The 20479-nt window shown below is 38.0% G+C and overlaps 4 protein-coding genes across 6 annotated transcripts in view; 2 read left to right on the forward strand and 2 right to left on the reverse strand.

The window, feature by feature from the left end:
* The first annotated feature begins 415 nt into the window (after positions 1 to 415).
* On the forward strand, positions 416 to 1466 carry LOC105217338 (uncharacterized). The gene is made up of 2 exons (XM_011192325.3): positions 416 to 673; positions 756 to 1466. The coding sequence occupies exons 1-2, from the start codon at positions 568 to 570 to the stop codon at positions 1253 to 1255; spliced, it is 606 nt and encodes a 201-aa protein (XP_011190627.1). The 5' UTR covers positions 416 to 567; the 3' UTR covers positions 1256 to 1466.
* On the reverse strand, positions 1467 to 8735 carry LOC105217251 (U5 small nuclear ribonucleoprotein 200 kDa helicase). The gene is made up of 9 exons (XM_011192205.3): positions 8565 to 8735; positions 7964 to 8421; positions 7667 to 7901; positions 5921 to 7600; positions 2792 to 5855; positions 2550 to 2724; positions 2199 to 2481; positions 1894 to 2136; positions 1467 to 1831 (listed from the first exon to the last, which is right to left on the reverse strand). Exons 1-9 carry the CDS (start codon positions 8607 to 8609, stop codon positions 1589 to 1591), a joined length of 6426 nt encoding a protein of 2141 aa, XP_011190507.1. The 5' UTR covers positions 8610 to 8735; the 3' UTR covers positions 1467 to 1588.
* A 236-nt stretch (positions 8736 to 8971) lies between these two features.
* Positions 8972 to 12127, forward strand: Slc25a3_3 (phosphate carrier protein, mitochondrial). The gene is made up of 4 exons (XM_011193171.3): positions 8972 to 9122; positions 9398 to 9821; positions 10594 to 10934; positions 11021 to 12127. The coding sequence occupies exons 2-4, from the start codon at positions 9444 to 9446 to the stop codon at positions 11367 to 11369; spliced, it is 1068 nt and encodes a 355-aa protein (XP_011191473.1). The 5' UTR covers positions 8972 to 9122; positions 9398 to 9443; the 3' UTR covers positions 11370 to 12127.
* A 758-nt stretch (positions 12128 to 12885) lies between these two features.
* Positions 12886 to 20479, reverse strand: part of LOC105217713 (protein phosphatase 1 regulatory subunit 3C-B) — a 28525-nt gene continuing 20931 nt past the window's right edge. For 2 of the 3 annotated variants that reach the window (XM_029040865.2, XM_011193059.3), the window contains 5 exons: positions 17823 to 18026; positions 17580 to 17754; positions 17372 to 17509; positions 17087 to 17271; positions 12886 to 16982 (listed from right to left, as the gene is read on the reverse strand). In XM_029040865.2, the coding sequence (XP_028896698.2) occupies positions 16949 to 16982; positions 17087 to 17271; positions 17372 to 17509; positions 17580 to 17754; positions 17823 to 18026 (736 nt within the window). In that variant the 3' untranslated portion in view covers positions 12886 to 16948. The remainder of the gene's footprint in view (positions 16983 to 17086; positions 17272 to 17371; positions 17510 to 17579; positions 17755 to 17822; positions 18027 to 20479) is intronic. The other variant, XM_011192974.3, reaches the window with a different exon arrangement.

Raw genomic sequence — 20479 nt, forward strand, 5'->3', positions numbered from 1 at the left:
CTATTGGCTGTTTATTTGCTCGAGCGTTATGGTCTTCCCCCAGCTGTCACATTAGTTATATAATAAATTTTCTAAGCAGAGCAATGATGTATGTATGTATGTCGAGTGTATGTACTTGAATATATTTGGAACGAGTAAAGTGCGGCTTGGAGCATGAAGTGCTTGAAGCTGAGACTGTTCAGCAATTCCCTCACTCGAATTTTAATATTTTCACAAATGAAGTGATTTATTTTTAACTAAAGCATATTTTCAGGCTTCTTACAAATTGAATTTCAAAAATTATGAAAATTTCCAAAAGCAGCTTACGTGTCCAGTATTTTCTGCCTTTAAACGTTTTCTAGCCCACTGTTGCGCTCATTGCTACCTTCGCTGCTCAGCGCTTACCTTAAGCGGCAACTAGAAAAGGCGAGAGTTATCTGCGGCTCAGTCAATGACTCAGGCAATAGTCTGTGTTTGAGCAGCGATTAGTGAAGATCAATTTGTGAAACGTTGTATGGAAACGACGCGTTAGCGAAACGCTGTGTGTAATTCAAACGAAATATATACATATAATCTATATAGTAGACAATGAATTTCCTAACACTTTCGGCTACCTTAATGCTCTTCGCAGCATGCGTCACGGCAGCTAGTTTGAATGTTGTCAGCGAGGATAATACACCCAGTGCGCCGTTACGTGAGTAGAAAACATAAAAAGGCAACAACCGTATTCCAAATATTATTAAACGTAACACAATTTCCTTCCTTCTCTGCCACAGCGATCAATGGCGCTGCTGTCGATGAAGTGCTGGTTGAGTCTTCGCTCCGTATCAAGCCAAAAGCCAATTTGCGTGGCCAGGCGCGACGTGTGCGCAGCATACCCTTCGAAATGCCCTTGAACAGCGCCTCATTGCTGGAGCATGTGCGTGTCAAGCGTGCGCCACAATCGGGGCAATCGCAGGCGACCGCTGCAGCTGATGCGAACAGTCACTATTTCGGACCGCAAGGCTCTGGTTCATCTGCCGCCAATGCTGGTTCGCAGGCGTTCAACACTTTCAGTCAACTCGGTTCGTTTGGTGCCTCCTCGGCGGGCACACTGACACAAGCTTCGCAGTCGGGTATTTTTGGTTCTCAAAACTCTGGCGCTGCTTCGATGAGCCAAGTTTATAAGCTGCCCAACGGACAGGTGATCAACTTTGCCAGCACGAATAGCTTTGCCAATGGCCCGAAAGGCAATCAAGCGAACAGCCGTGGTTCAGCGGTGTCTGTTAGTCAATAAGAGCGCTAAGTTGCAGAAATACTCAAAAACAATAATTAATTTGTGCAAATTTGTCAATATCGCTGCTTTCAAATGAAGAATTATTAGTAATTGCTTTCCTTTTCTAACACTTTGATTTGCACATTTGAGCTGTCATTAATTTAAAAACTGGAATTTCGAATTATTTCACGTCACTGCTGTGCTGACAAATAATAAAAAAATACTGAAGAGATTTGTTTGTTTTTCTTTGTTTATTACAAACACGCGCACACTTGAGACATGCAAATTTATGCAGAAATCTACGACAAACGTTGAACTAAGACTACGTGAAGACCGAATATAATTATTATCAGTTTATTCCGATTCGCTTTCACTCTCCGACTGGAAGTCGCCAACCTCGATGGAGAATTTGTACTCCTGATCGCAGCCCAAATATGAATCGCTCATGTAGTACAGCGTGTATTCGTGCCGGCCGGGGCTGGGCGCTACAAAATCTAATTTGATTTTCGCCTTCTGCTGCAGCGTCAGACGTTTGATGGAGAGCAGTGAGTTTGTTTTCGGATCACCAATGACCACCCACCAGCCTTCCTCGCGTTTCTGTTGGAAAAGAAATTGGAAATAAAAAAAATTACAACAAAAAAACGCAATTCTTTACATACCTGTGGGAAAAATGGCGCAATGACTGGTCCGGTAACTTCGTCTTCACGCTCCAGTTGCACGACGACATTCACTGTGGAACCGGAATTGATGCGATCCTTATCCAGCACTTCGAAGTTCATTTCTATGTTCGGATAACGGTTACAGAAGCGCGCCACATCGGCCATTTGTGCGTCAGTTAGCTGCAGGAGACGTGAGCGGTCGTCGTCCTCCAACTCCATGATATCGAAAACAGTTTCGATTTTCTGCAAAATACATATTAAATATTAGTTTTGCGAAAATTAGAAAGCTTTGCATCCAACTGTACCTTCTCTGTGCAACGCTTGATGATGTCGGCTGTGAAGTGCGGCAACTGTTTTAAGTAGGAGTCCTTGCTCCACATGGCTTGCGTAACCATTTGCGCCAACTCCATGGCAGCCACAGCCGGCGAGAGCCAGCCATTGGAACTGAGCACATCAACACAGGCCTGTATGAGGCGTATAGCTTTACCCAAAATTAGCTCTGTGTCACCCTGTAGTTCGGGGCCCAATTGCAAACGTGATAAGTGGGCTTGCAGCAACAAGTTTGTTTTGATGTGGGGGTCATTGAATCTGTATAAAGGGGAAGAGAGTTTATTATCTATTGAAGACATTATATGTTGGCGGTCGGAGTTACTTACTTTGGCGCCGAATCGTTGGGACCGGTCAATTTGTTCGGCAAACGTTGGGAGAGTGTGCGCAGAATGTTTTCTTCGTGATGGCGTACAACAATGTCCTCATACTCTGCTGCCGATGAGATGATCTCGAGCAAACCACGCACTTTAGTCTTACTATTAAGCGATAAGCTGAAGAGTTCTGTAATAAAAAGAAGAAAGATAATATAAATCTCAACATTGTTTTTCAAAATATTCAACACGCTTACCAATTGTTGTGTAATTGATGTAATAATATGCCGCAATCATGCCCAAATTCAACGGAAGCGTGTCCATGTCGTCCTCAATGCTAATACACTTGGACTGTTCCAAGTCGGAAAGTGTATTTTCGACCAACTCGGACAGGTGATCGGAGAGATGACGATGTGTAACACCCTGTAAGTTGTAATAGTTGGGATTTTGTGTGAGACGTCTGTATAAGAATGTCCAAGTGAGATAATCGACCGCGTCCTGTTTGTTCTCGATGGTTTTGGTGACCACCTCCACATTGAAGTGATCGTGTAAACGATGGTCCAAGTGACTCTCAATCGGAAGTGGCTCATTTATGAATTTCTTAAAGAAGTCCTTCTTGGATGATTGACACATGAGTACACATTTAGCGTCCGCGTCTTCAATGGGACGATTGGCACGTCCGATCATTTGCAGCACATCCGTTATGGGGTAGTCTTCATAGGAATGATTTTTGCCATTGTAGAATTGTGTGTCCATAATTATGACCAAATGCGCCGAAATACTCATGCCCCAGCAGAGATCGCGTGCCACCACTGCCACTTGCACAGCTCCGGAGTCGAAAAGCTGCTCCACCAGGCGGTGATCGGAGGCCGTAAGTCCCTCATGTATGTATGCCACGCCTTGCGAGAGCGTCTCTTTCAACGTCTTATCGGACATACGGTCGAGGAATGGTTTGATGTCTTCCTCTTCGGCGTGGAAGAAACGATTCGGTTGCATGTCCGAAGCGCTGTATGTCAGTATATCGATGGCCGTGAGACGCGCTTGTTTGCGTGATGAGACAAAGACGATGACGGGTTTGTGTGGACTGTATTTGATGATCGCATTATATACGGGCTTCGACATGGAAGCAATGCGCGTGGCGTTGTGTGTGATGCTGTAGCCTTGAATGTGTAACTCCAGCGGTATGGGACGCACACTCGGGTGGAAATTGAATGTTGCGTTGGCGTTGCAGCCCAGCCATTGTGCGACATCGCGCGCATCGGCCAACGAGGAGGAGAGCGCCACGATGCGTATCTGTTTCTCAATTTGCGACGAAATGTAGCGCATGCGCGAACAAACAACTTCCAAAACTGGACCGTCTTCGCCACCAACCAATTGCAATTCGTCCACTATAAAGAGATTGACCGCTTGCACGTTCTTCCGTTGCTTCCAACGACGCGATAGCACATCCCACTTGTCTGCGGTTGTAACAATAATTTGACCTTTGGCTAGCAATTTCAGATCGGTGCCAGTTTCACCGGTTAACTTAACGACCTTTAGTGAAAGACCGCCGAACTTTGCATGCCAATCGGCAAATACGAGATCGGCGAGCGCTTCTTTCGACACCAAGTAGACACAACGGCCTTCGGCTTGCTGTGAAAACAGACGCATGATGGCGAACTCGGCGATGGTCATTTTGCCGGAACCGGTAGGTGCGCCCACAAACACATTGTCGTCGCTGTTGTAGACGGCATTGAAAACCTGCGTCTGTATGGGATTGAATTGTGGGAAACGGTCAACGTAAAATTCCTCGAATTTCGGTTTGCGCAGCGCAGAGATGGGCAACGGTTGCAGATCGAGCAGCTCTGTTGGTGGCATATTCTTCTCGGGTAATATTAAATGTCTGAAAGAGACCGGCAATTGTGTTTCCGAACCGATCCAACGATCAGAGACGATGCGTAAGAAATATTGCGGTGGCAATGGCTCGAAGACTGGCACAAAGAACTTTATTTGGTGCTCATCCTGTGAGTATTTCTCCTTCAGCAAAAAGAATTCATGATGCAAAATCACTTCGGAGTCCACATCCTCAATGAGAATCCAAAATCCTTCGGATAAACCATGTACCTTCTCATCCCATTGGAAATCGGGCGTAATCGTGAGTTCGACACGCAGTGTGGCACGCGTTATAGGCTGTATGTGCGTGGAAAGCTCCAACTTCGGAAATTGGTGTACAAATTTGTGTATTGTCTTGCCCAACTTTGGCACGCGTATCAACTCGCCAATCTCATTGGGCTCCAGATCATACAGGCGTTCCCATGGGAAGTTTTTCTTCTCCAACTTCTTAGCTATTTCATCGGGCATTTTCTTGAATTGCCGCAGTGGCGTCATAGACTGCCACATACGGCGGTCAATCATCTTGCAGAGCGTTAACGTTTTGTCAGCCAGTTGCGCCCAGCCACGGTAGAGTACGATTTCGAAGATGGCGCGCATTAAACGCGACGCAGACTGCGTTATGAAGACCATATCGGACATGAGAGCGAAACCTTCCAGTTTCAATTGCGATATGTATGCTTGCAACAACACATTCACCTTGGCGCTGTGCTCTTCCATTGACTCTTTGATGGGTATGGGTACACGTTCCATAAGCTTTTGCAACTCCAACTTTTCCTCCTCGCGCACAGCAATGTGCTTGAACTCCGAAGAGAGTGAGAACACGCGGAACAGCTCGATCTCACTCAGCGTTTGCTTCAGCAATTGATTATAAGTCATCATGGTTTCGTGCGTGCAGTAGTAATGCGAAGCTATGCGACCCAACTCGGTCACTTGGAATTGGCCGCTCTTGCGGTCATACTTGACGAGACCGCTGCGATCTAAATGCAGCGCGGCAGTGTGTATAAGATCCGCGCGATGCTGCTCCAACAGCGAATCGTCGCGTATGGCGTCGTGCGAGATACCATAGAGCGTGGGATTGCGCAACATGCGTATGTAGAGATAGGTATAACCCAACCAATGAACGGCGTCTTTAAGGTTCTGCACTGTGCCCAGCACGATTTCAGCATTCAACATGTCTGGCATTTTGGATACGAATTGCGATTCGATGGGCAGCTGTTGATTAAGCAGTGAAAGGTAGAATTGCAATTCGCTGTGATTGGTGATGAGTATGCCTTCGCCTTTGGTATCGTATTGTGGACGACCAGCACGACCCAACATCTGTAGAACGTCCAGTGCGCTCAATTCCACCCAACGACCCTTTTCCGGATTGTAAACTTGAGTTCCTTTGATGATGACTGTATGTGCTGGCAAATTAACACCCCAAGCCAGTGTGGCTGTGGACACCAGAACCTATTAAAGGGTTTCGAAAAAAATATTGAAAGTCAAATTTTTTAATTTATTTATGAAAATCTCACCTGTATATGACGATCGGCGAAGAGATCCTCCACCAATGTACGGTCGACACGCGTCATACCAGCGTGATGTATAGCGAAGCCATATGGCAGCAGCTCTTTCAACTCCGTGTTCTTCACCTGCTCCGCCTCCGTGCGCAACACTTCCATGCTGGCCGATCCTTCGCGCAGAAAACTGCCAAGCGTGTCCTTCTCCAGACACATGTCACGCACGGCGCGCGCCGTCTTACCCGTCTCTTTGCGCGAGTGCACGAAGACAAGCACCTGATTGCGACCTGCGTGTTCCATGGTCTTCTCGTACACGATCTCATTCATGACTTGGAAACGCTTGAGCGCCTTCTTCTCGGTGACACCGATGTACTGCTGCTCCAACGCCACTGGCCGGAAGCTGTTATCGAAATAAAACAGTCCCTTATCTGGCTTAACGCGAAGGAATGTTGCGACATCCTGATAGTTAGGCAACGTGGCGGACAAACCGACCAACCGCACATCCTCCTGTGTGGTCTCAATATTGCGTATGGTACGTGCAACAAGCGCTTCCAGCACTGGACCGCGCTCATCGTGCAACAAGTGAATTTCATCGATGATCACTAGACGCACTAGACTTGTGAATGTCTTTTCGCCACCCTTACGTGTGATAATATCCCATTTTTCTGGTGTGCACACGATTACTTGTGTGGCGGCGATTTGCTCCCGTGTCAGTTGGTGATCACCAGTCAACTCGGACACGGTCAAATTATAGCACGACAAGCGACGGCCAAAGTTGCCCACCATTTCCTGTACCAAAGACTTCATGGGCGCCACATAGATGATCTTAAACTCGTCCACGTTGATTGTGCCATCCTCATTGATGTGTTTGCCGATTTCGCGCATCATTGTGAGCAAAGCAACGTTCGTTTTACCAGCACCGGTGGGCGCACACAGCAACATATTCTCATCGCTATCCAGCGCGGCCTTCCACAGACGGCTTTGTATGCGATTGAGTGTTTTAAAGCCTTCAAAGACGGGCTGCACATATTTTGGCAGTTTATCGATCGGTTGCAGTTCCTCCTTGTCCTCGAAAGGCACTTGTTTCAATGCGGGCACATGCACTTCCTCGTAGCCTTTGCGCTGTTTGCGGAACGAACCGTCCGGCAGTTGACACCTCTTGTTTGCCATGAAATGGGATCCCTGCGTAAACGCCAATTCCTCCAACTCGAGCACTTGGCGTACACCTGCCACCTGACCGGCCGTGCCTTGGCCAGAGTCATCGTTTTCCTCCTTTCCACGTTTGTTTGTGCGCGATGAATTGCCATAGTCATCCTCTTCCGCCTTGCCAGTATCCAATTGACGCAATATCTTTGCTAAATGGTTGTCATTGCGCATCTTTTCCCGTATGCGTTGTCGCTCGCTGTCGGTTTGCGCTGAGGCCAACATTGTGCAATACAAAATCATTTGCCGATTGTTCTTCAACTGTTTTATGAAGTCGAAACAGTCGTAGCCTAGCAAAAGTACAAGCTGATTCTCGCAGTCTCGTTCGTCGGAAGCGTCTTTGAGAATTTTTAGCACATCGGCGGCTTTGCTTTGTGATACCATGGCGTCTTTGTAGTATTTACTTAGGCAACGCTGTAACCAGTACGCGTCGATATCTAATGGATGTAGACCACGTTCTTTCTTCACATTGGCCGCCTCCTCAGTGAGTAGCTGAAATATTTAATAGAAAATAAATTATAAATTTTTAATTGAACATTTTGTTTTGCAAATAATCACGTTTTCTGCATGCAGCGTGTGGTCAATGCGCGCTTCCTCGCCCTCTTCTTGTCCATCTTCGTCACGAATTTCACCATGCATATCGTTATCACTTTCTTCCTCAGATTCCTCAAATTGCACATTTATACCATAAGTTTCATCAATTTGCTCTTCATTGCCAGCGATGTTTAAAGCGTTCACGGCATCTGAACCAAAGTCTGTGATTTTCTTACCGAGGTTGACCAACAAAGCGAATCTAATGGAGGAAATAATTTGTACAATTTCGATATTTATATTAAAAAAAATTTCAAAGCTCACCTCTCATCGGTTACTGAGCCTAACAAACTGTCTATTTCACGCTTGCGTTCGCGGTCTTTAAGCTTATCATTCTTTAACACCGCTAAAATTTCATCTGCCGCACCACACAAAATGTCGCGCGGTTGGTCTCCCAGCGCTTCTTGTATAAAACTTAAGAGCACCTCATATGTCTGTCGCGTTTCCTGTGTCTTGGGTCGGTACACAATGCCGACCATTTCATCTATACCTTCGGACAGCAATGTGGCGCCTTTCATGCGCTCGAAATCATATTGCGCTTCATCTCTTTTCTGACGTTTGGCTTTACGTTCTTCCATTTTTTCGGGCTTTGTGCGCTGATAGCGATCGCCCATGCGTGTGCCCTCCAACTTACCGACCAGCGATACCACTTCTCCGGTAGCCTCATCGCGACGTGGACGTTCAATGAGTCGCACATCAGCTTGCAGCACAAGATTGGAATTCTAGAAATAAACTTAAGCTGTATATGCCAATTTTCAAGTTCATTTGCAGCATGCAATTTTAAACGTTTACTTTCGTTTTTCACACTAGACGCTCATCTGCCTGATATTTTCTCATGCACATTGTTCCCCAATAAATAACTTACCGCTTTGTATTCATATTGCAGCTGACGAGCTGCTGCATCCGCCATGGTGATTTATGATTTTCTTAGCTAATATATGAACGAATATTTTGTAAATTTTTATTTTTACAGCTTTAAAAAATTATAATATTTTCTCCGGCTGCTTCGGGGATCTGTCAAATTATTAAATTACGCTTTCGCTGTCATTCGTAATCTTTTCAAAAAAATGTGTTTATCCACAGAGTCGTATTTGATAAATATTTTTGATTCTGTTTATTTTTTAAATGTTTTGTAAATTATTAATTATAATTATTTGTATAAAATTGTAAATTTCTTAAAATAAAGTTTATTCGCCAAATCATCGGTGGAATATTGTTAATTCTAAATGCAGTGTGCTGCGTTAAGTTTTATTCTGTTCTCTAATAGTAAACTTAGCAATTTAATAACGAGTGGGATCAGAAAAAGCAACGCTGTCAATTAGCAACGAGTAACGAGTTGACTCGTCGGTGTTCATCTGTCAGGTGGGAAGCAGACATTTTCTTCTTAAGTGTCTTTCTCGTGCCCGTAATAGGTGCTGTCTGTGTAAGTGCCAATTTTTTAAATAAATTGCATAATACAATATTTATTTAATATATTATATATCCACAGTCTTTGAAAAAAGATTAGGTGTTTATAATAAACAAATAAAATACGAAAAATTAAGCTTTATAAAGAGAATACACCTTTCTTCAAAAATCGGCGTATTCGTCAGCAAATACAACGTTATGTAACCTCAATAAGAGGGATGATTTTTTTGGCGAATTACAACTGACCTTGATCTGAGTTTAAAAATCTTTTTCCTTTCGTTTATTTTGCAGATTTCGAAAGAATTCACCGAAACAGCGAAAAGTAACATAATCCATAATGTTCTCATCACTGTTCGAAGCTGCCAAAAATTCGCCATTGCGTACTCCATTTACTAAAGTCCAATGCGACACCACCGGTAAGTCAGCGACTGGCCCCGTGCCCGGACGCCAGATTCAAGCAGCTGCAACACCTAGCGGTGATTCGTGCGAATTCGGCAGCAACAAATACTTTGCGCTATGCGGTGTTGGTGGCATCCTGTCCTGCGGTACTACGCACACCTTCGTCGTACCGTTGGATTTGGTTAAATGCCGTCTGCAAGTTGACCCCAAAAAGTACAAGAATTTGATCAACGGCTTCAAGGTTACCATTGCTGAGGAAGGCGCACGTGGTCTGGCTAAGGGCTGGGCACCAACATTCTTCGGCTACTCAGCACAGGTGAGTGAGTGGGCGAAGTGCACGATTAAAATGTATACAAAGCAAATAAGTTAAAATACAATATGGAACGGGACAGAGGAATAGAAAAAAATTAGTGCAGTCAAGTGAATTCTGTGAAGACATCAATCGATGTACATTTGTGGAGGACGTCAAAATAAGAAATGAGAATATTCTAAGTATTGTATCTGTGTTACACAATCCCTAGTCGTTATCGGTTTATTGATTTTTAATGCTAAACATTTCGCTTTGATTTATTTCTTTGCTACACATGAAATAACAATCGGTATATTCTATTTCAAAATCCCATTTGTTAATGCCACCTGATGAAAATCAATGATTAATTTGTATGCTTATTACGTATGATTTTCTTCTGGCTTTTACATTTTTCCACTCACAACAAAAGTTTGTTTGTGTGTAAATCCATATCAGCGTTTCCGCTCGACGTCATCAATTTAGATTTGGTTATCATGTGATAAGAATTCATGGTAATTAAACTGGCTAGACAAGAAATACACAAACCTATGTAGTAAAAGTAGTGCGGAGTTTTAGAAAAAAAAAATACATAAAAGATTAGATTCGAAAAATGTGTCACATATCATTGCATAATACTTAGAACTAGTGCGAAATTACTTTAAAGCCCTTTATTTGATAGACTTTTTTTACATTTTTGCTGAACCATGTATTTGCTAGACATTTTTAGTTAAATCGAATATTATGTCTTAATTTATTTATTTATGTATGCTTTATCTTTGTTTACTCACAAAATGTGTAGGGTCTATGCAAGTTCGGTCTCTATGAAGTCTTCAAAGTGTACTACTCCAACATCTTGGGTGAAGAGAACTCATACTTGTACCGTACCTGGTTGTACTTGGCTGCCTCTGCTTCGGCTGAATTCTTCGCTGATATTGCTTTGGCTCCTATGGAAGCTGCCAAGGTCAAGATCCAGACCACTCCTGGCTTTGCCAACAATCTGCGTGAGGCTTTGCCAAAGATGATCAGGGATGAGGGTGTCACTGCCTTCTACAAGGGTCTGGTGCCATTGTGGATGCGTCAAATCCCATACACCATGATGAAGTTCGCCTGCTTCGAACGCACCGTGGAATTGTTGTACAAGTAAGTATCATGCGTTACTGCCACCCATTGCTGCTATTTTATTATAAACTATGCTAAATTAAAATTTTCTCTCTTTTTTCATTTAGACACGTTGTACCTAAGCCACGTGTCGACTGCACCAAGGGTGAACAGTTGGTGGTGACATTCGCTGCTGGTTACATTGCTGGTGTCTTCTGCGCCATCGTATCGCATCCCGCTGATGTGGTCGTTTCGAAATTGAACCAAGCCAAGGGCTCCACCGCCATCCAAGTGGCTAAATCGCTTGGCTTCATGGGTATGTGGAACGGTCTGACACCACGTATCATCATGATTGGTACACTCACTGCCCTGCAATGGTTCATCTACGACGGTGTCAAGGTCGCCTTGGCTCTGCCACGTCCACCACCACCAGAGATGCCAGCTTCCCTCAAGGCCAAACTCGAGGGCTCACAGTAAATCAATTTTAGTTTTAACTCATCAGCAAACTACAATACGTATCTAAATTAAATAAGTTCAGCCAGCGATATTAAAGTGAGACGCCATTAAGTGGTCACAGTTACACAGTAGTTAAGAAGACGCAAGCAAGTATAGCAAGTTTACCACAACAGTACGATCGAAAGCAGTGAATATATATACATACAAACATTGGCTCGGACACGCGTAACGGCGCATTTAATGGGGGGGCAATGAAAGCAGCAAGACGAAAGACGACGATACATTTCCAAAACTGCTAAAAACTTAGTGTTTAAGGTGAAAAGTGAAAAGTGTTGAAAAACTATGGAATTTTACTATAGGTTAATTCTCAAAGCATTTACAGCAACATAATTCTGGCATTCCAGTGGGTAATGTAAATGTGCCTCTCGCAACTTTGCATTTCTTAAATATTAAACTATTGACTAATTGCAAAGTACATTCTGTATTTCTTACTATTTAACTACTTGTTTTCCAATTTTCCAAATCCTGCACTTGTAAAGCCTTGTTAAACGTATTTAAACTAAAAAGAATTCTATTTGTGTGCGAGCAGTTAAGCCAAGTGTAAAGAATTATGTAAAATTTACTAACGATTATTGTAACACATGCTTAGCGGCATTAAGTTAAAATTTTGAAATTATGTATCGTTTTAGCCACAAAAGTGCTGTCGTGTATTTTGTAAACCCCGCTAAACAGCGTTGCTAACGTTGTCCGAAAAAATATAGTAAAATATTCAAAACTAAGCGACTGTGTTTTTTTTCATACAGAATGCTATTTCTGGCAAATGTAAAAGTGTGGAGAGGGTAAGTGTGAGCTGTAAAAAATGAAAATGAAAAATTGAATTGAATGAAAAATCTATATTTCAAAAAACATATTTTATTTAGAACTTTTTCTGTACATACAATGTATAGCTATTTGTATAGGGTATATTTGTTGATCTAATGCTACTTTAAAAACTAAATATTCACAAATCGCGTTTAACAATATTACATATATGGCTCATTTAAAGTTAATAGCTTGATTCTATATATCAACCAATGATAGTAGTTGATATAGTATAAATCTCACTTTACATATTTACAGTGTATATGATATGATGATAGATAGTTAGTTTAGTAGCAGGAACCGTAAAGTAAGGCAAATAGTTGATAGACAAACTTTACAATTACAGTTGAGCTTCCATAACTCGAACTGCTATAACTCGAAGGTCTCCATAACTCAAACTCTTGAATTGGCAATAGAAGAGAATTTTTATACAAATTACCTGCCATTACTCGAAGTCTCTCTAACTCGAAGTTTTTTTGTCGATTATGGTGATTTGAGTTAGGGAAGTTCAACTGTTTGTTGTAATGGTATAGAGCTCTTCATATCTCGTTAAAGGTACATATAAATTTTTCAAGATAAATTTACTGCAAAATCATTCAGTGCGTCATTACAGTGAATTTTGTATTATTTTTAGCGCATAATTATGCTTGAAGGCCAACTACAAAGCAATTGTTACATAAAAGTATATACATGAGTGTGTGTTTCAAACACTTTCATTGCTGTTTTAATGTACATTTTTGATTCGAATTTTTGAAAAATTCCAAAAAAAATTTTTTTTTGCTTTTTTCGTTTAGCATTTTGTATCAACTGTACAAGTGAATATTATATTTAATACAAACTCAATAACCTCTGTAACTTGCTATATGTAGTATACGAACGAGTTTAGGCTGCGCTACACGCGTGTTATATTTATGTTAATTTTTTTTTCGTATTGAAAATTGCTTTATTAACACAAAAAACACGAATTCCAACTTAATATTGAAGTCGTTGCTTCTTGAGTGCATTTCAAAATTGATTCTCTTTTCTATAGAATATTTTGAAATTTTTGTTTGGAATACAACTTTATGCCCAAAAAGCGTCGTATACACTATATTTACAATATGTATGAGTGCCGTTATGTAATTGTAGTTTTTTCAAAAACACAATATTAATATTTACATATATAGACATATGTATGTTTGTATACAATCTACGGCCTTTTGTGAAAGTCTACAATTAGCTGCCAATTCATAATTTCGTTGTTAGCGCACAGCAACAACAACAAGAAAACACAAATAATATTGCGTCGAAATTACAAAAAAACGCACAATTTGATTTTTGTTTAGCTAAATTTTTTGTGTAACTTTCTTAACAACCATTTCAGTCTTACAGTTTCAGATACAAATGAGAGCATAATAAGTAAAAAAAAATCGAATGTATGCTAACATTATGCATAAAATAGTTTTAACAAATTAAGAAATTAAAATCCAGCTTAAAAATTAGAGAATATAATAATGTTAGACCGAGTTTTTTTTCTACAAAATTTTGTATATCATTTTATTTTTGTTTTCAAATTTCATTTTTATTTTTATTTCTTTTTATATATATTTTTTATATTTTTTTATATATTTTTTATATATTTTTTATACATTTTTTTTATAATTTCTTGTCTATATGTATATAGCATATTGTTTACTGGCTTTTATTGCATTTAGTATTGTAACAAAATTATCATAAAATTTCCTTCTCGTATGGCAACATATTCGAAATTACTTACACACGCTTAAAATCAAAACAATTTACATTTAGTATATAGTATGTAGTATATATATGTGTATAAAACTAGGCATTAAAATTATTATTTACAAATTTGTTTATTTTTTTTATTTTCTTTTGTTTTGTTTTGTTTCTCTTATTTATTAGTGCTGTTACAAAAACTGTTTCGCTTACAAAATCTAGAACATACAAAACCATATACATACAGTAATATAAATGTCGTTGCGAAATTAAAAATTAAAAAAAAAAATTATTACAAAAAAAAATTATATCATAATATATAGTACAGTTAGTTTGTTGTGGGTAAAATATATAAAAAAAGTACTTTTGTCAGTTTGCATAAAACCAAATATTAAAAAAAAAAATTAAAATTACACACATTAAAAGTGCCATAGAGGCGGTCTGTGTCGCTGCAACAGTAACTTTAAGTCGAGTATATAAAAAATAATCACAAATAAACAGTTATTTATATATATATTTTTTTTTGACATAAAAATTGAGTCTGCTCTCTGCACACGAGCGCTTTAAATCGGTTGCAACACGTGCCGCATGCTTTATTAATTATTTTTTAGTAAAAAAATTTTTTAAATTAAAAATCAATATAAAATTTTTTTTTTTAATAAAAAATTAATAAAATATTGTTTATTTTTAATTAAAAATTAGTAAAAAAAAATTTTTAATTAAAAATTAATATAAAAATAAAAAATATATAATTAAAAATTAATATAAAAATTTTTTTTAAATTAAAAATTAAAAATTAATATAAAAATTTTTTTTAATAAAAAATTACTAAATTTTTTTTTAATTAAAAATTAATAAAAAAAAATTTTAATTAAAAATTAATAAAAAAATTACAGTTATCATTTAAAAAAGCAAATAAAAAATAAAACATGCCGGCAGCCGAGCAATGACTCGTAGAAAATCACGTAAATATATATAAAACCATTTATAAAAAATCGTTAAGCATTTATGCGCTCTAAAAAACCCACAAAATAAAATATATGCTCGCTTATATATAAAAATAATCAAATAATAGTAAAAGAAACGCATTTCAAATCACACAAACATCGCGCAAGCGTAACACAATATTCTTTGCCGCACTTACAACTAGGTAGACTACATTGCTATAGCAAATGGTTGTTTGTTTTTAAACTTACGAACTAGAATCTATATATATATATGTGTGTAGCATACTTAAAACTATGTGTATGTATGTATATTTTATAGATATAGTATATATATATGTGTGTGTGTGGAGATATAATTTTTGTTTGTTGTTTATGTGTTGTTGGATGTGATTTTTTCATATTGTTGTTTTTGTTATAACATATGGTTTTAATTTTTAATTTTTAATTTTTATTTTCAATTTAAGAAACTGCATTTAATGTTTTCTTGTTTTTGTTTTTCTAGTTTTTGTTAGCTCTTGCTTGTTCATAGTTTCAAGTAGTTCCTGTATGCTTGTACTAAACTGTTTTTACTCTAATCTACCGCTAAACGCTACTGTGGCCCCATACGCCTAGTCACTACTGCCACTGTCTCGATTAAAGTGCACACAGTATTTAACTGTAGATCTTTTTTTAGCAAAAATATTGAGTTTGCGTTTGCATTTTTCGTTTAAAGTTTTCATGTTACCGTACTCTTATATGCTTTATAGTATGTCACGCCTAACTACCGACGCTGAGAACTTCAAAGTAGGTAAAAAAGTAAAGCTTTGAAGTCCCAACGTGTCCATTTCAGTGCTTTGCGCATGCGCAGCTCTCTATAAAACGAGACGCATGCGCAGCCGCAAAGTATAATAACAAGCAAAAGTAAGAAAAGTAAGCAAGCCTGCTGAATTTATATGTTTTGCCCTTACTTTCTGTTTCTTTTGCCACCTTGCGGCACTGCGCGCATAGCCTTCTAGGCTATAATTGGCAAGTCATCACGTTTTCTATGCTTCTAGTTAGGAATCGTTTGTGCTTGAGGAATCAACAAAGCGCACATATATGTTTGTTGATGCCTCAAATAGTTCACAAATATATATAAAATAGTTAATTTCCACATTAGCTGAAAATTATGCAGCGTTACTTGTGCTAACATGGAAATTTAACGCAGCGCCACCTGTTGGCCGTGAAGTGCGAGACCAGCTCGAGCTCACCTAAGTTACTTGTTAACGCTGGCCGAACAGGTTTATGTGCGCGGCTGCAATGCGCAGTCCATTTAAGTTTGTCATTTTCTTTATCACTTTCTGCACTAAAACTCTACAAAATGGCGGTGCTTTGATTTGATTTCCGTTCTGTTATACCGTTATTTTTTAGTTTACTAGTTTGTTGTGTCTTCACCCTTTCAACTTCCTTTTCGCTTGTATACTTAGTCAACGTGTTAATATCACTCTATCCTTCTCAAGTCTTTAATAAAGGAGCCCTACAAAATGCTAACAATTGCAGGGGCCACTAAATCAGTTTTTGTTTTTGTTTTTTTTTTTCAAGTTAAAGCTTTTCAAATTATACACAAATAATGCTCAAATATTGCACCGAATTTCACTGCTCCTTACTACCCTGCGTAGCTAACAGATTTGTTATATAATATTAACCGATTTTTTGTTTTGAAGCAGCTGAGGCTTCACTGCATATGTTCACTCAGCCCTAAGCTACACTTTTCTATTGTATTTTGTTGTTGTTTGTGTGTGTTTTCATAGTGGCTAAATGATACTTAGAATTTGTTGAATCTAGATTTGTTCCTCACTTTTGGATTGGACTATCCGGTGGCGTTGTGCCTTAACAACGACGCTCATCCTTGTGATGCTTATCATTTTCGCTGTCTTTTGGATTTCTTGTGTTTCATATATTTGTTTGTTTTTTTGTAGTTGTTGTTGCGTCTAATTTGGTAGTTGTTCTATATTGGCATTTAATGTAAGATTCTTTTCTACTGCAGGGTTGTTAGCGTTTACGACGTGAGCCTGTGCTCCTAGCGCTCGACACGCCGCATCCTATTTCTATAATCCATCACCAATATTTCTCCTCGATCTGTTTTTGTTGCCTGTTGAATTTGAGGAAATTTTCCTTGTTTAGCTTCACTGTTCATTCAAGTTTGCTCACCAACAGCTTGACTGCTTGCTTCATATAAAAAAAAATGACATTTACCAGTAGGGCCCAGACTCCTGACTCCAACTGTTCTGTGTTTGATACTCTTTCGAGTTGCTCAGCGCTTCGGACAGTGTCGACATCACGGTACCGCGACAGGCGTTGCGCGACGAATTCTTGTCATATGGCGAAAGTGCGTTGTAGTAGAAGGGTGAACGCTTTGTGATAGTATAGTTCTTACCCTGCTAAAAGAGAGAGAGAGGGAGAGAGAGAGAGAGAGAGAGACGAAGAAATGTGATTAATTATGAACATGCTAAAGGCGGTATAACAAACATTATGACCTACCCCATTGTTATCCCAGTATTCTTGGTTATTAGCACGATAGCAAATGCAGAATTCCAGGCGCTTTGACGCTGGCGGCAACGTGATCTTAAATGAGAACGTGTCGAAGACTACATGCGCATAGGTAGCTGGACCATAAGCCTAGAAAACAAACAAAGAAGAGAAACATTTAGTATGTAGGACATTTAGATGCCAAGCGCCTTCAACTCACCCTTGCAAATGTGCAGAATATGTCCTGCTGATTCTTCCAGTCGTCCCATGTGACGCGCACAACGACTTCCTTTTCGAAAGAGATATTCTTCACTTTCACCGTGCCGACCACAATGGACTCCTCATCCTTAACAATCACATTTTCGAGTGAGACAAAGTCACGATCGATCTTTTCTCTGTAAGGCCGAAAAGAATTCATAAGTATATCTGTACAGTTATTTAAGATAATGCGATTTCAACTCACCTAAATGTTAGATAATCAGATGCTGGTTGTTTGAAGTCGACGGTCCACTGATCGGCCGGATGTGGACTCACGAGTCCCTGTGTAATTTGCTCCAGGAATTTTGTGCTCCACAATGGTGGCACATTCGAGGGCTCAGACATGACGCGCACCTCCGTTAGCGGTTGACCCTCATCATCGGCGAAGATCACTCGCTTTTGGCAGCGGCTGAAAGGATAAAGAAAATTAAGAGATTAATAAGATATTTATTAATAAAAACTGATAAAAAATATTTTATTTAAAATTGAAAAACAACAAAAGAAGTAACTAATCTGGCGCCAGGTCTTAGCATATTAAACGTTATCAAAAACTGTTCAAAATATGTTTCTCAATTGTGTTAACCTCAAAATATATATATTTTTAAATGTTTTGACAGATTAATATATATATAGATTGTTGTAGTTTCTTAAATGAATCTTAAATTTTATTATTGTTTATTTTTGTACTAAGTGTCTGCGAGGCGCGAAGACAACTTATTATATGTATAGGGGAGGCACCTTTAGTTGCTGTTTTGATAAGAGTCCGCGTGATTTCTCTGGACATATGTCATATATATGTATGTTTGTATGTTTGATTGTAGAGTTTATAAACATTTGACTATTTTTGGGGCACGTAGGCTTGCAGTATTTATAGATTATCTTTCACAAATTTATTTTAAATTTATTTTGCGTGCGTTTAAATCAGCACTACAAACAGTTAGTTGATTTTTTTATAATTCTTTTTTTTTAATTCCTCACCCCTACTAATCAAATTTATGGCTTTGTTTACATGCTGCGAGTGCGAAATGCCGGTATATTGAACTTGAATCCGTTTTATAGCCGTATAAATGCCGAATTCTAAAAATACAAACTGCGTATATGACTTTCTAAGCGTTGCAACAAAGTTGAGCGGGGGATGTATACTGCTGTATATATATATATGTATTTTCAAATTTAGCATTTGAAACATTTGAAACAGGCGTTGATCACGCCACTCGCCAAATAACCTGACCAATAACGCATCAACAAGCCGTCACACCCACCGAATTTTTGCAAAAAAAAACAGATTGCAAGTGACATAAAATAAGCAACAACAACAATTTTGCATTCAATTTTATTGCCAAATAAAAAAATAAAAATTCAGCCAAATTTTAAATTTCATGTCACTTTGCTGTCGCCAAGAAAATCAAATATTCTTAATTAAGCTTTGAATTTGCATTGAAAATGTCGCGAGACCTATGCGCCGTGTTTGGGGTTATGAGTTGAAGGTGTTTTTAAGGTTTTCTCGGTATTTTTTTCAAAGTTATTTATAAATTCGACTTCACAGCTGTGCTATTAGGAAATGAGTTGCGTAGGTCTGCCTTCAATGCAAATAAGTCAGCTATTTCAAGCAGTTAATGCACTTTATACTATATACGCCTAGAAATTTACATATATATTGGACAGATGTGGCATGTGGCATCTCGTGTTGTGAATTGCCTGATATACTATGTATAACACACCTTTAAAAGTGTGAAATGTTATTGTTGATGGCTGAGGTTACCACGTGAAGTCCAAGTATGCTTAAAAAATGTTTTAAATAAAATCAAAATGCACTTTCTATCGCTATTTTTAAGCATATAGAAGTGTTTAAAAATATCTTTGCATTCATATATATTCTTGTACTGATGATTAAGTGAGTGTTCGAGCGGCTCTAAGGGGTTTTTATTACAGTAAATAAACTTATTTATATAAAGCAATATTCACAATATTAAGATTTATTTTTGACAGTTTTTTATGTTTACAATTTTTTAATATTTTTTATAAAATTTCAAAAATATTTATAATTTTTTACTTAACCCTAGATATAAAATTTAAATTTAAAAAATATTATTTTTAATTTAAAAAATTTTATTATTTTTATTAAATTATTTATTTATTTTATTAAATTTAAATTTAAAAAATTTTATTTTTTTTATTTAATAGAAATACAGTTGTGCGAAATATTTTCTTATTATTTTTTGCTATTTTTAAGTGTTATTATTAAAATTTGAATATATTTGAAAAAAAAAATCTGTGAGCTATAAATTTATAAATTCTGTGAACTATATAATAACAATATGGCAACAATATTTTTTTAACCTTTTCAGATATTTTTAAATGTTATAAACTCCACAATTTATGCAAATAACAATATGGCAAGCATAATTTATGCAAAATATTAATTAGTTGAAAATAATATATAAAAAAAAAAACAAAAACAATTTTAATCAAATTCTAAATAAATTTTAAATTTAATTAAAATGTTTTCAAAATAAATTAAAATTCAAATTATATTCAAAAATTTAATTTTATACTAATTGCGTCATTTTAATTAACACAATTAAGTTTGGAACTAGTTTTTAGTGTTTCAGATATTTTATTAATGCAAAAAATATATTTAATTACTTCCTGAAGAGTTCTAGAATAATTAAAAAATAGTAAACAAATCTTCTTTAATACTTAAATCTCTTTACACACCAACACCCAGAAATAGTATATATTACAACAGTATTCAATTTACTTAATTTTGTAGTAATTAGTGCTGATGATAATACCTTAAAAGCCTGCATACTTTTCTCAATTGCCTTAAATTAATTAAGATGAGTTTCTTACATACATATC

The sequence above is a fragment of the Zeugodacus cucurbitae genome, chromosome 4 (genome assembly GCF_028554725.1).
Source record: "Zeugodacus cucurbitae isolate PBARC_wt_2022May chromosome 4, idZeuCucr1.2, whole genome shotgun sequence".
Taxonomy (NCBI): Eukaryota; Metazoa; Arthropoda; class Insecta; order Diptera; family Tephritidae; genus Zeugodacus; species Zeugodacus cucurbitae.

What these genes read in the sequence shown, in the direction of transcription:
- LOC105217338 (XM_011192325.3), top strand. Translation starts at nt 568, where the DNA reads ATGAATTTCCTAACACTTTCGGCTACCTTAATGCTCTTCGCAGCATGC. An exon ending in TACACCCAGTGCGCCGTTAC is followed by an intron (nt 674 to 755) that starts GTGAGTAGAAAA and finishes TCTCTGCCACAG; the next exon opens with CGATCAATGGCGCTGCTGTC.
- LOC105217251 (XM_011192205.3), bottom strand. Translation starts at nt 8,609, where the DNA reads ATGGCGGATGCAGCAGCTCGTCAGCTGCAATATGAATACAAAGCG. An exon ending in GGCTCAGTAACCGATGAGAG is followed by an intron (nt 7,902 to 7,963) that starts GTGAGCTTTGAA and finishes TTCCTCCATTAG; the next exon opens with ATTCGCTTTGTTGGTCAACC. An exon ending in TTGCGCCATTTTTCCCACAG is followed by an intron (nt 1,832 to 1,893) that starts GTATGTAAAGAA and finishes CTTTTCCAACAG; the next exon opens with AAACGCGAGGAAGGCTGGTG.
- Slc25a3_3 (XM_011193171.3), top strand. Translation starts at nt 9,444, where the DNA reads ATGTTCTCATCACTGTTCGAAGCTGCCAAAAATTCGCCATTGCGTACT. An exon ending in TCTTCGGCTACTCAGCACAG is followed by an intron (nt 9,822 to 10,593) that starts GTGAGTGAGTGG and finishes CAAAATGTGTAG; the next exon opens with GGTCTATGCAAGTTCGGTCT. An exon ending in ACCGTGGAATTGTTGTACAA is followed by an intron (nt 10,935 to 11,020) that starts GTAAGTATCATG and finishes TTTTTCATTTAG; the next exon opens with ACACGTTGTACCTAAGCCAC.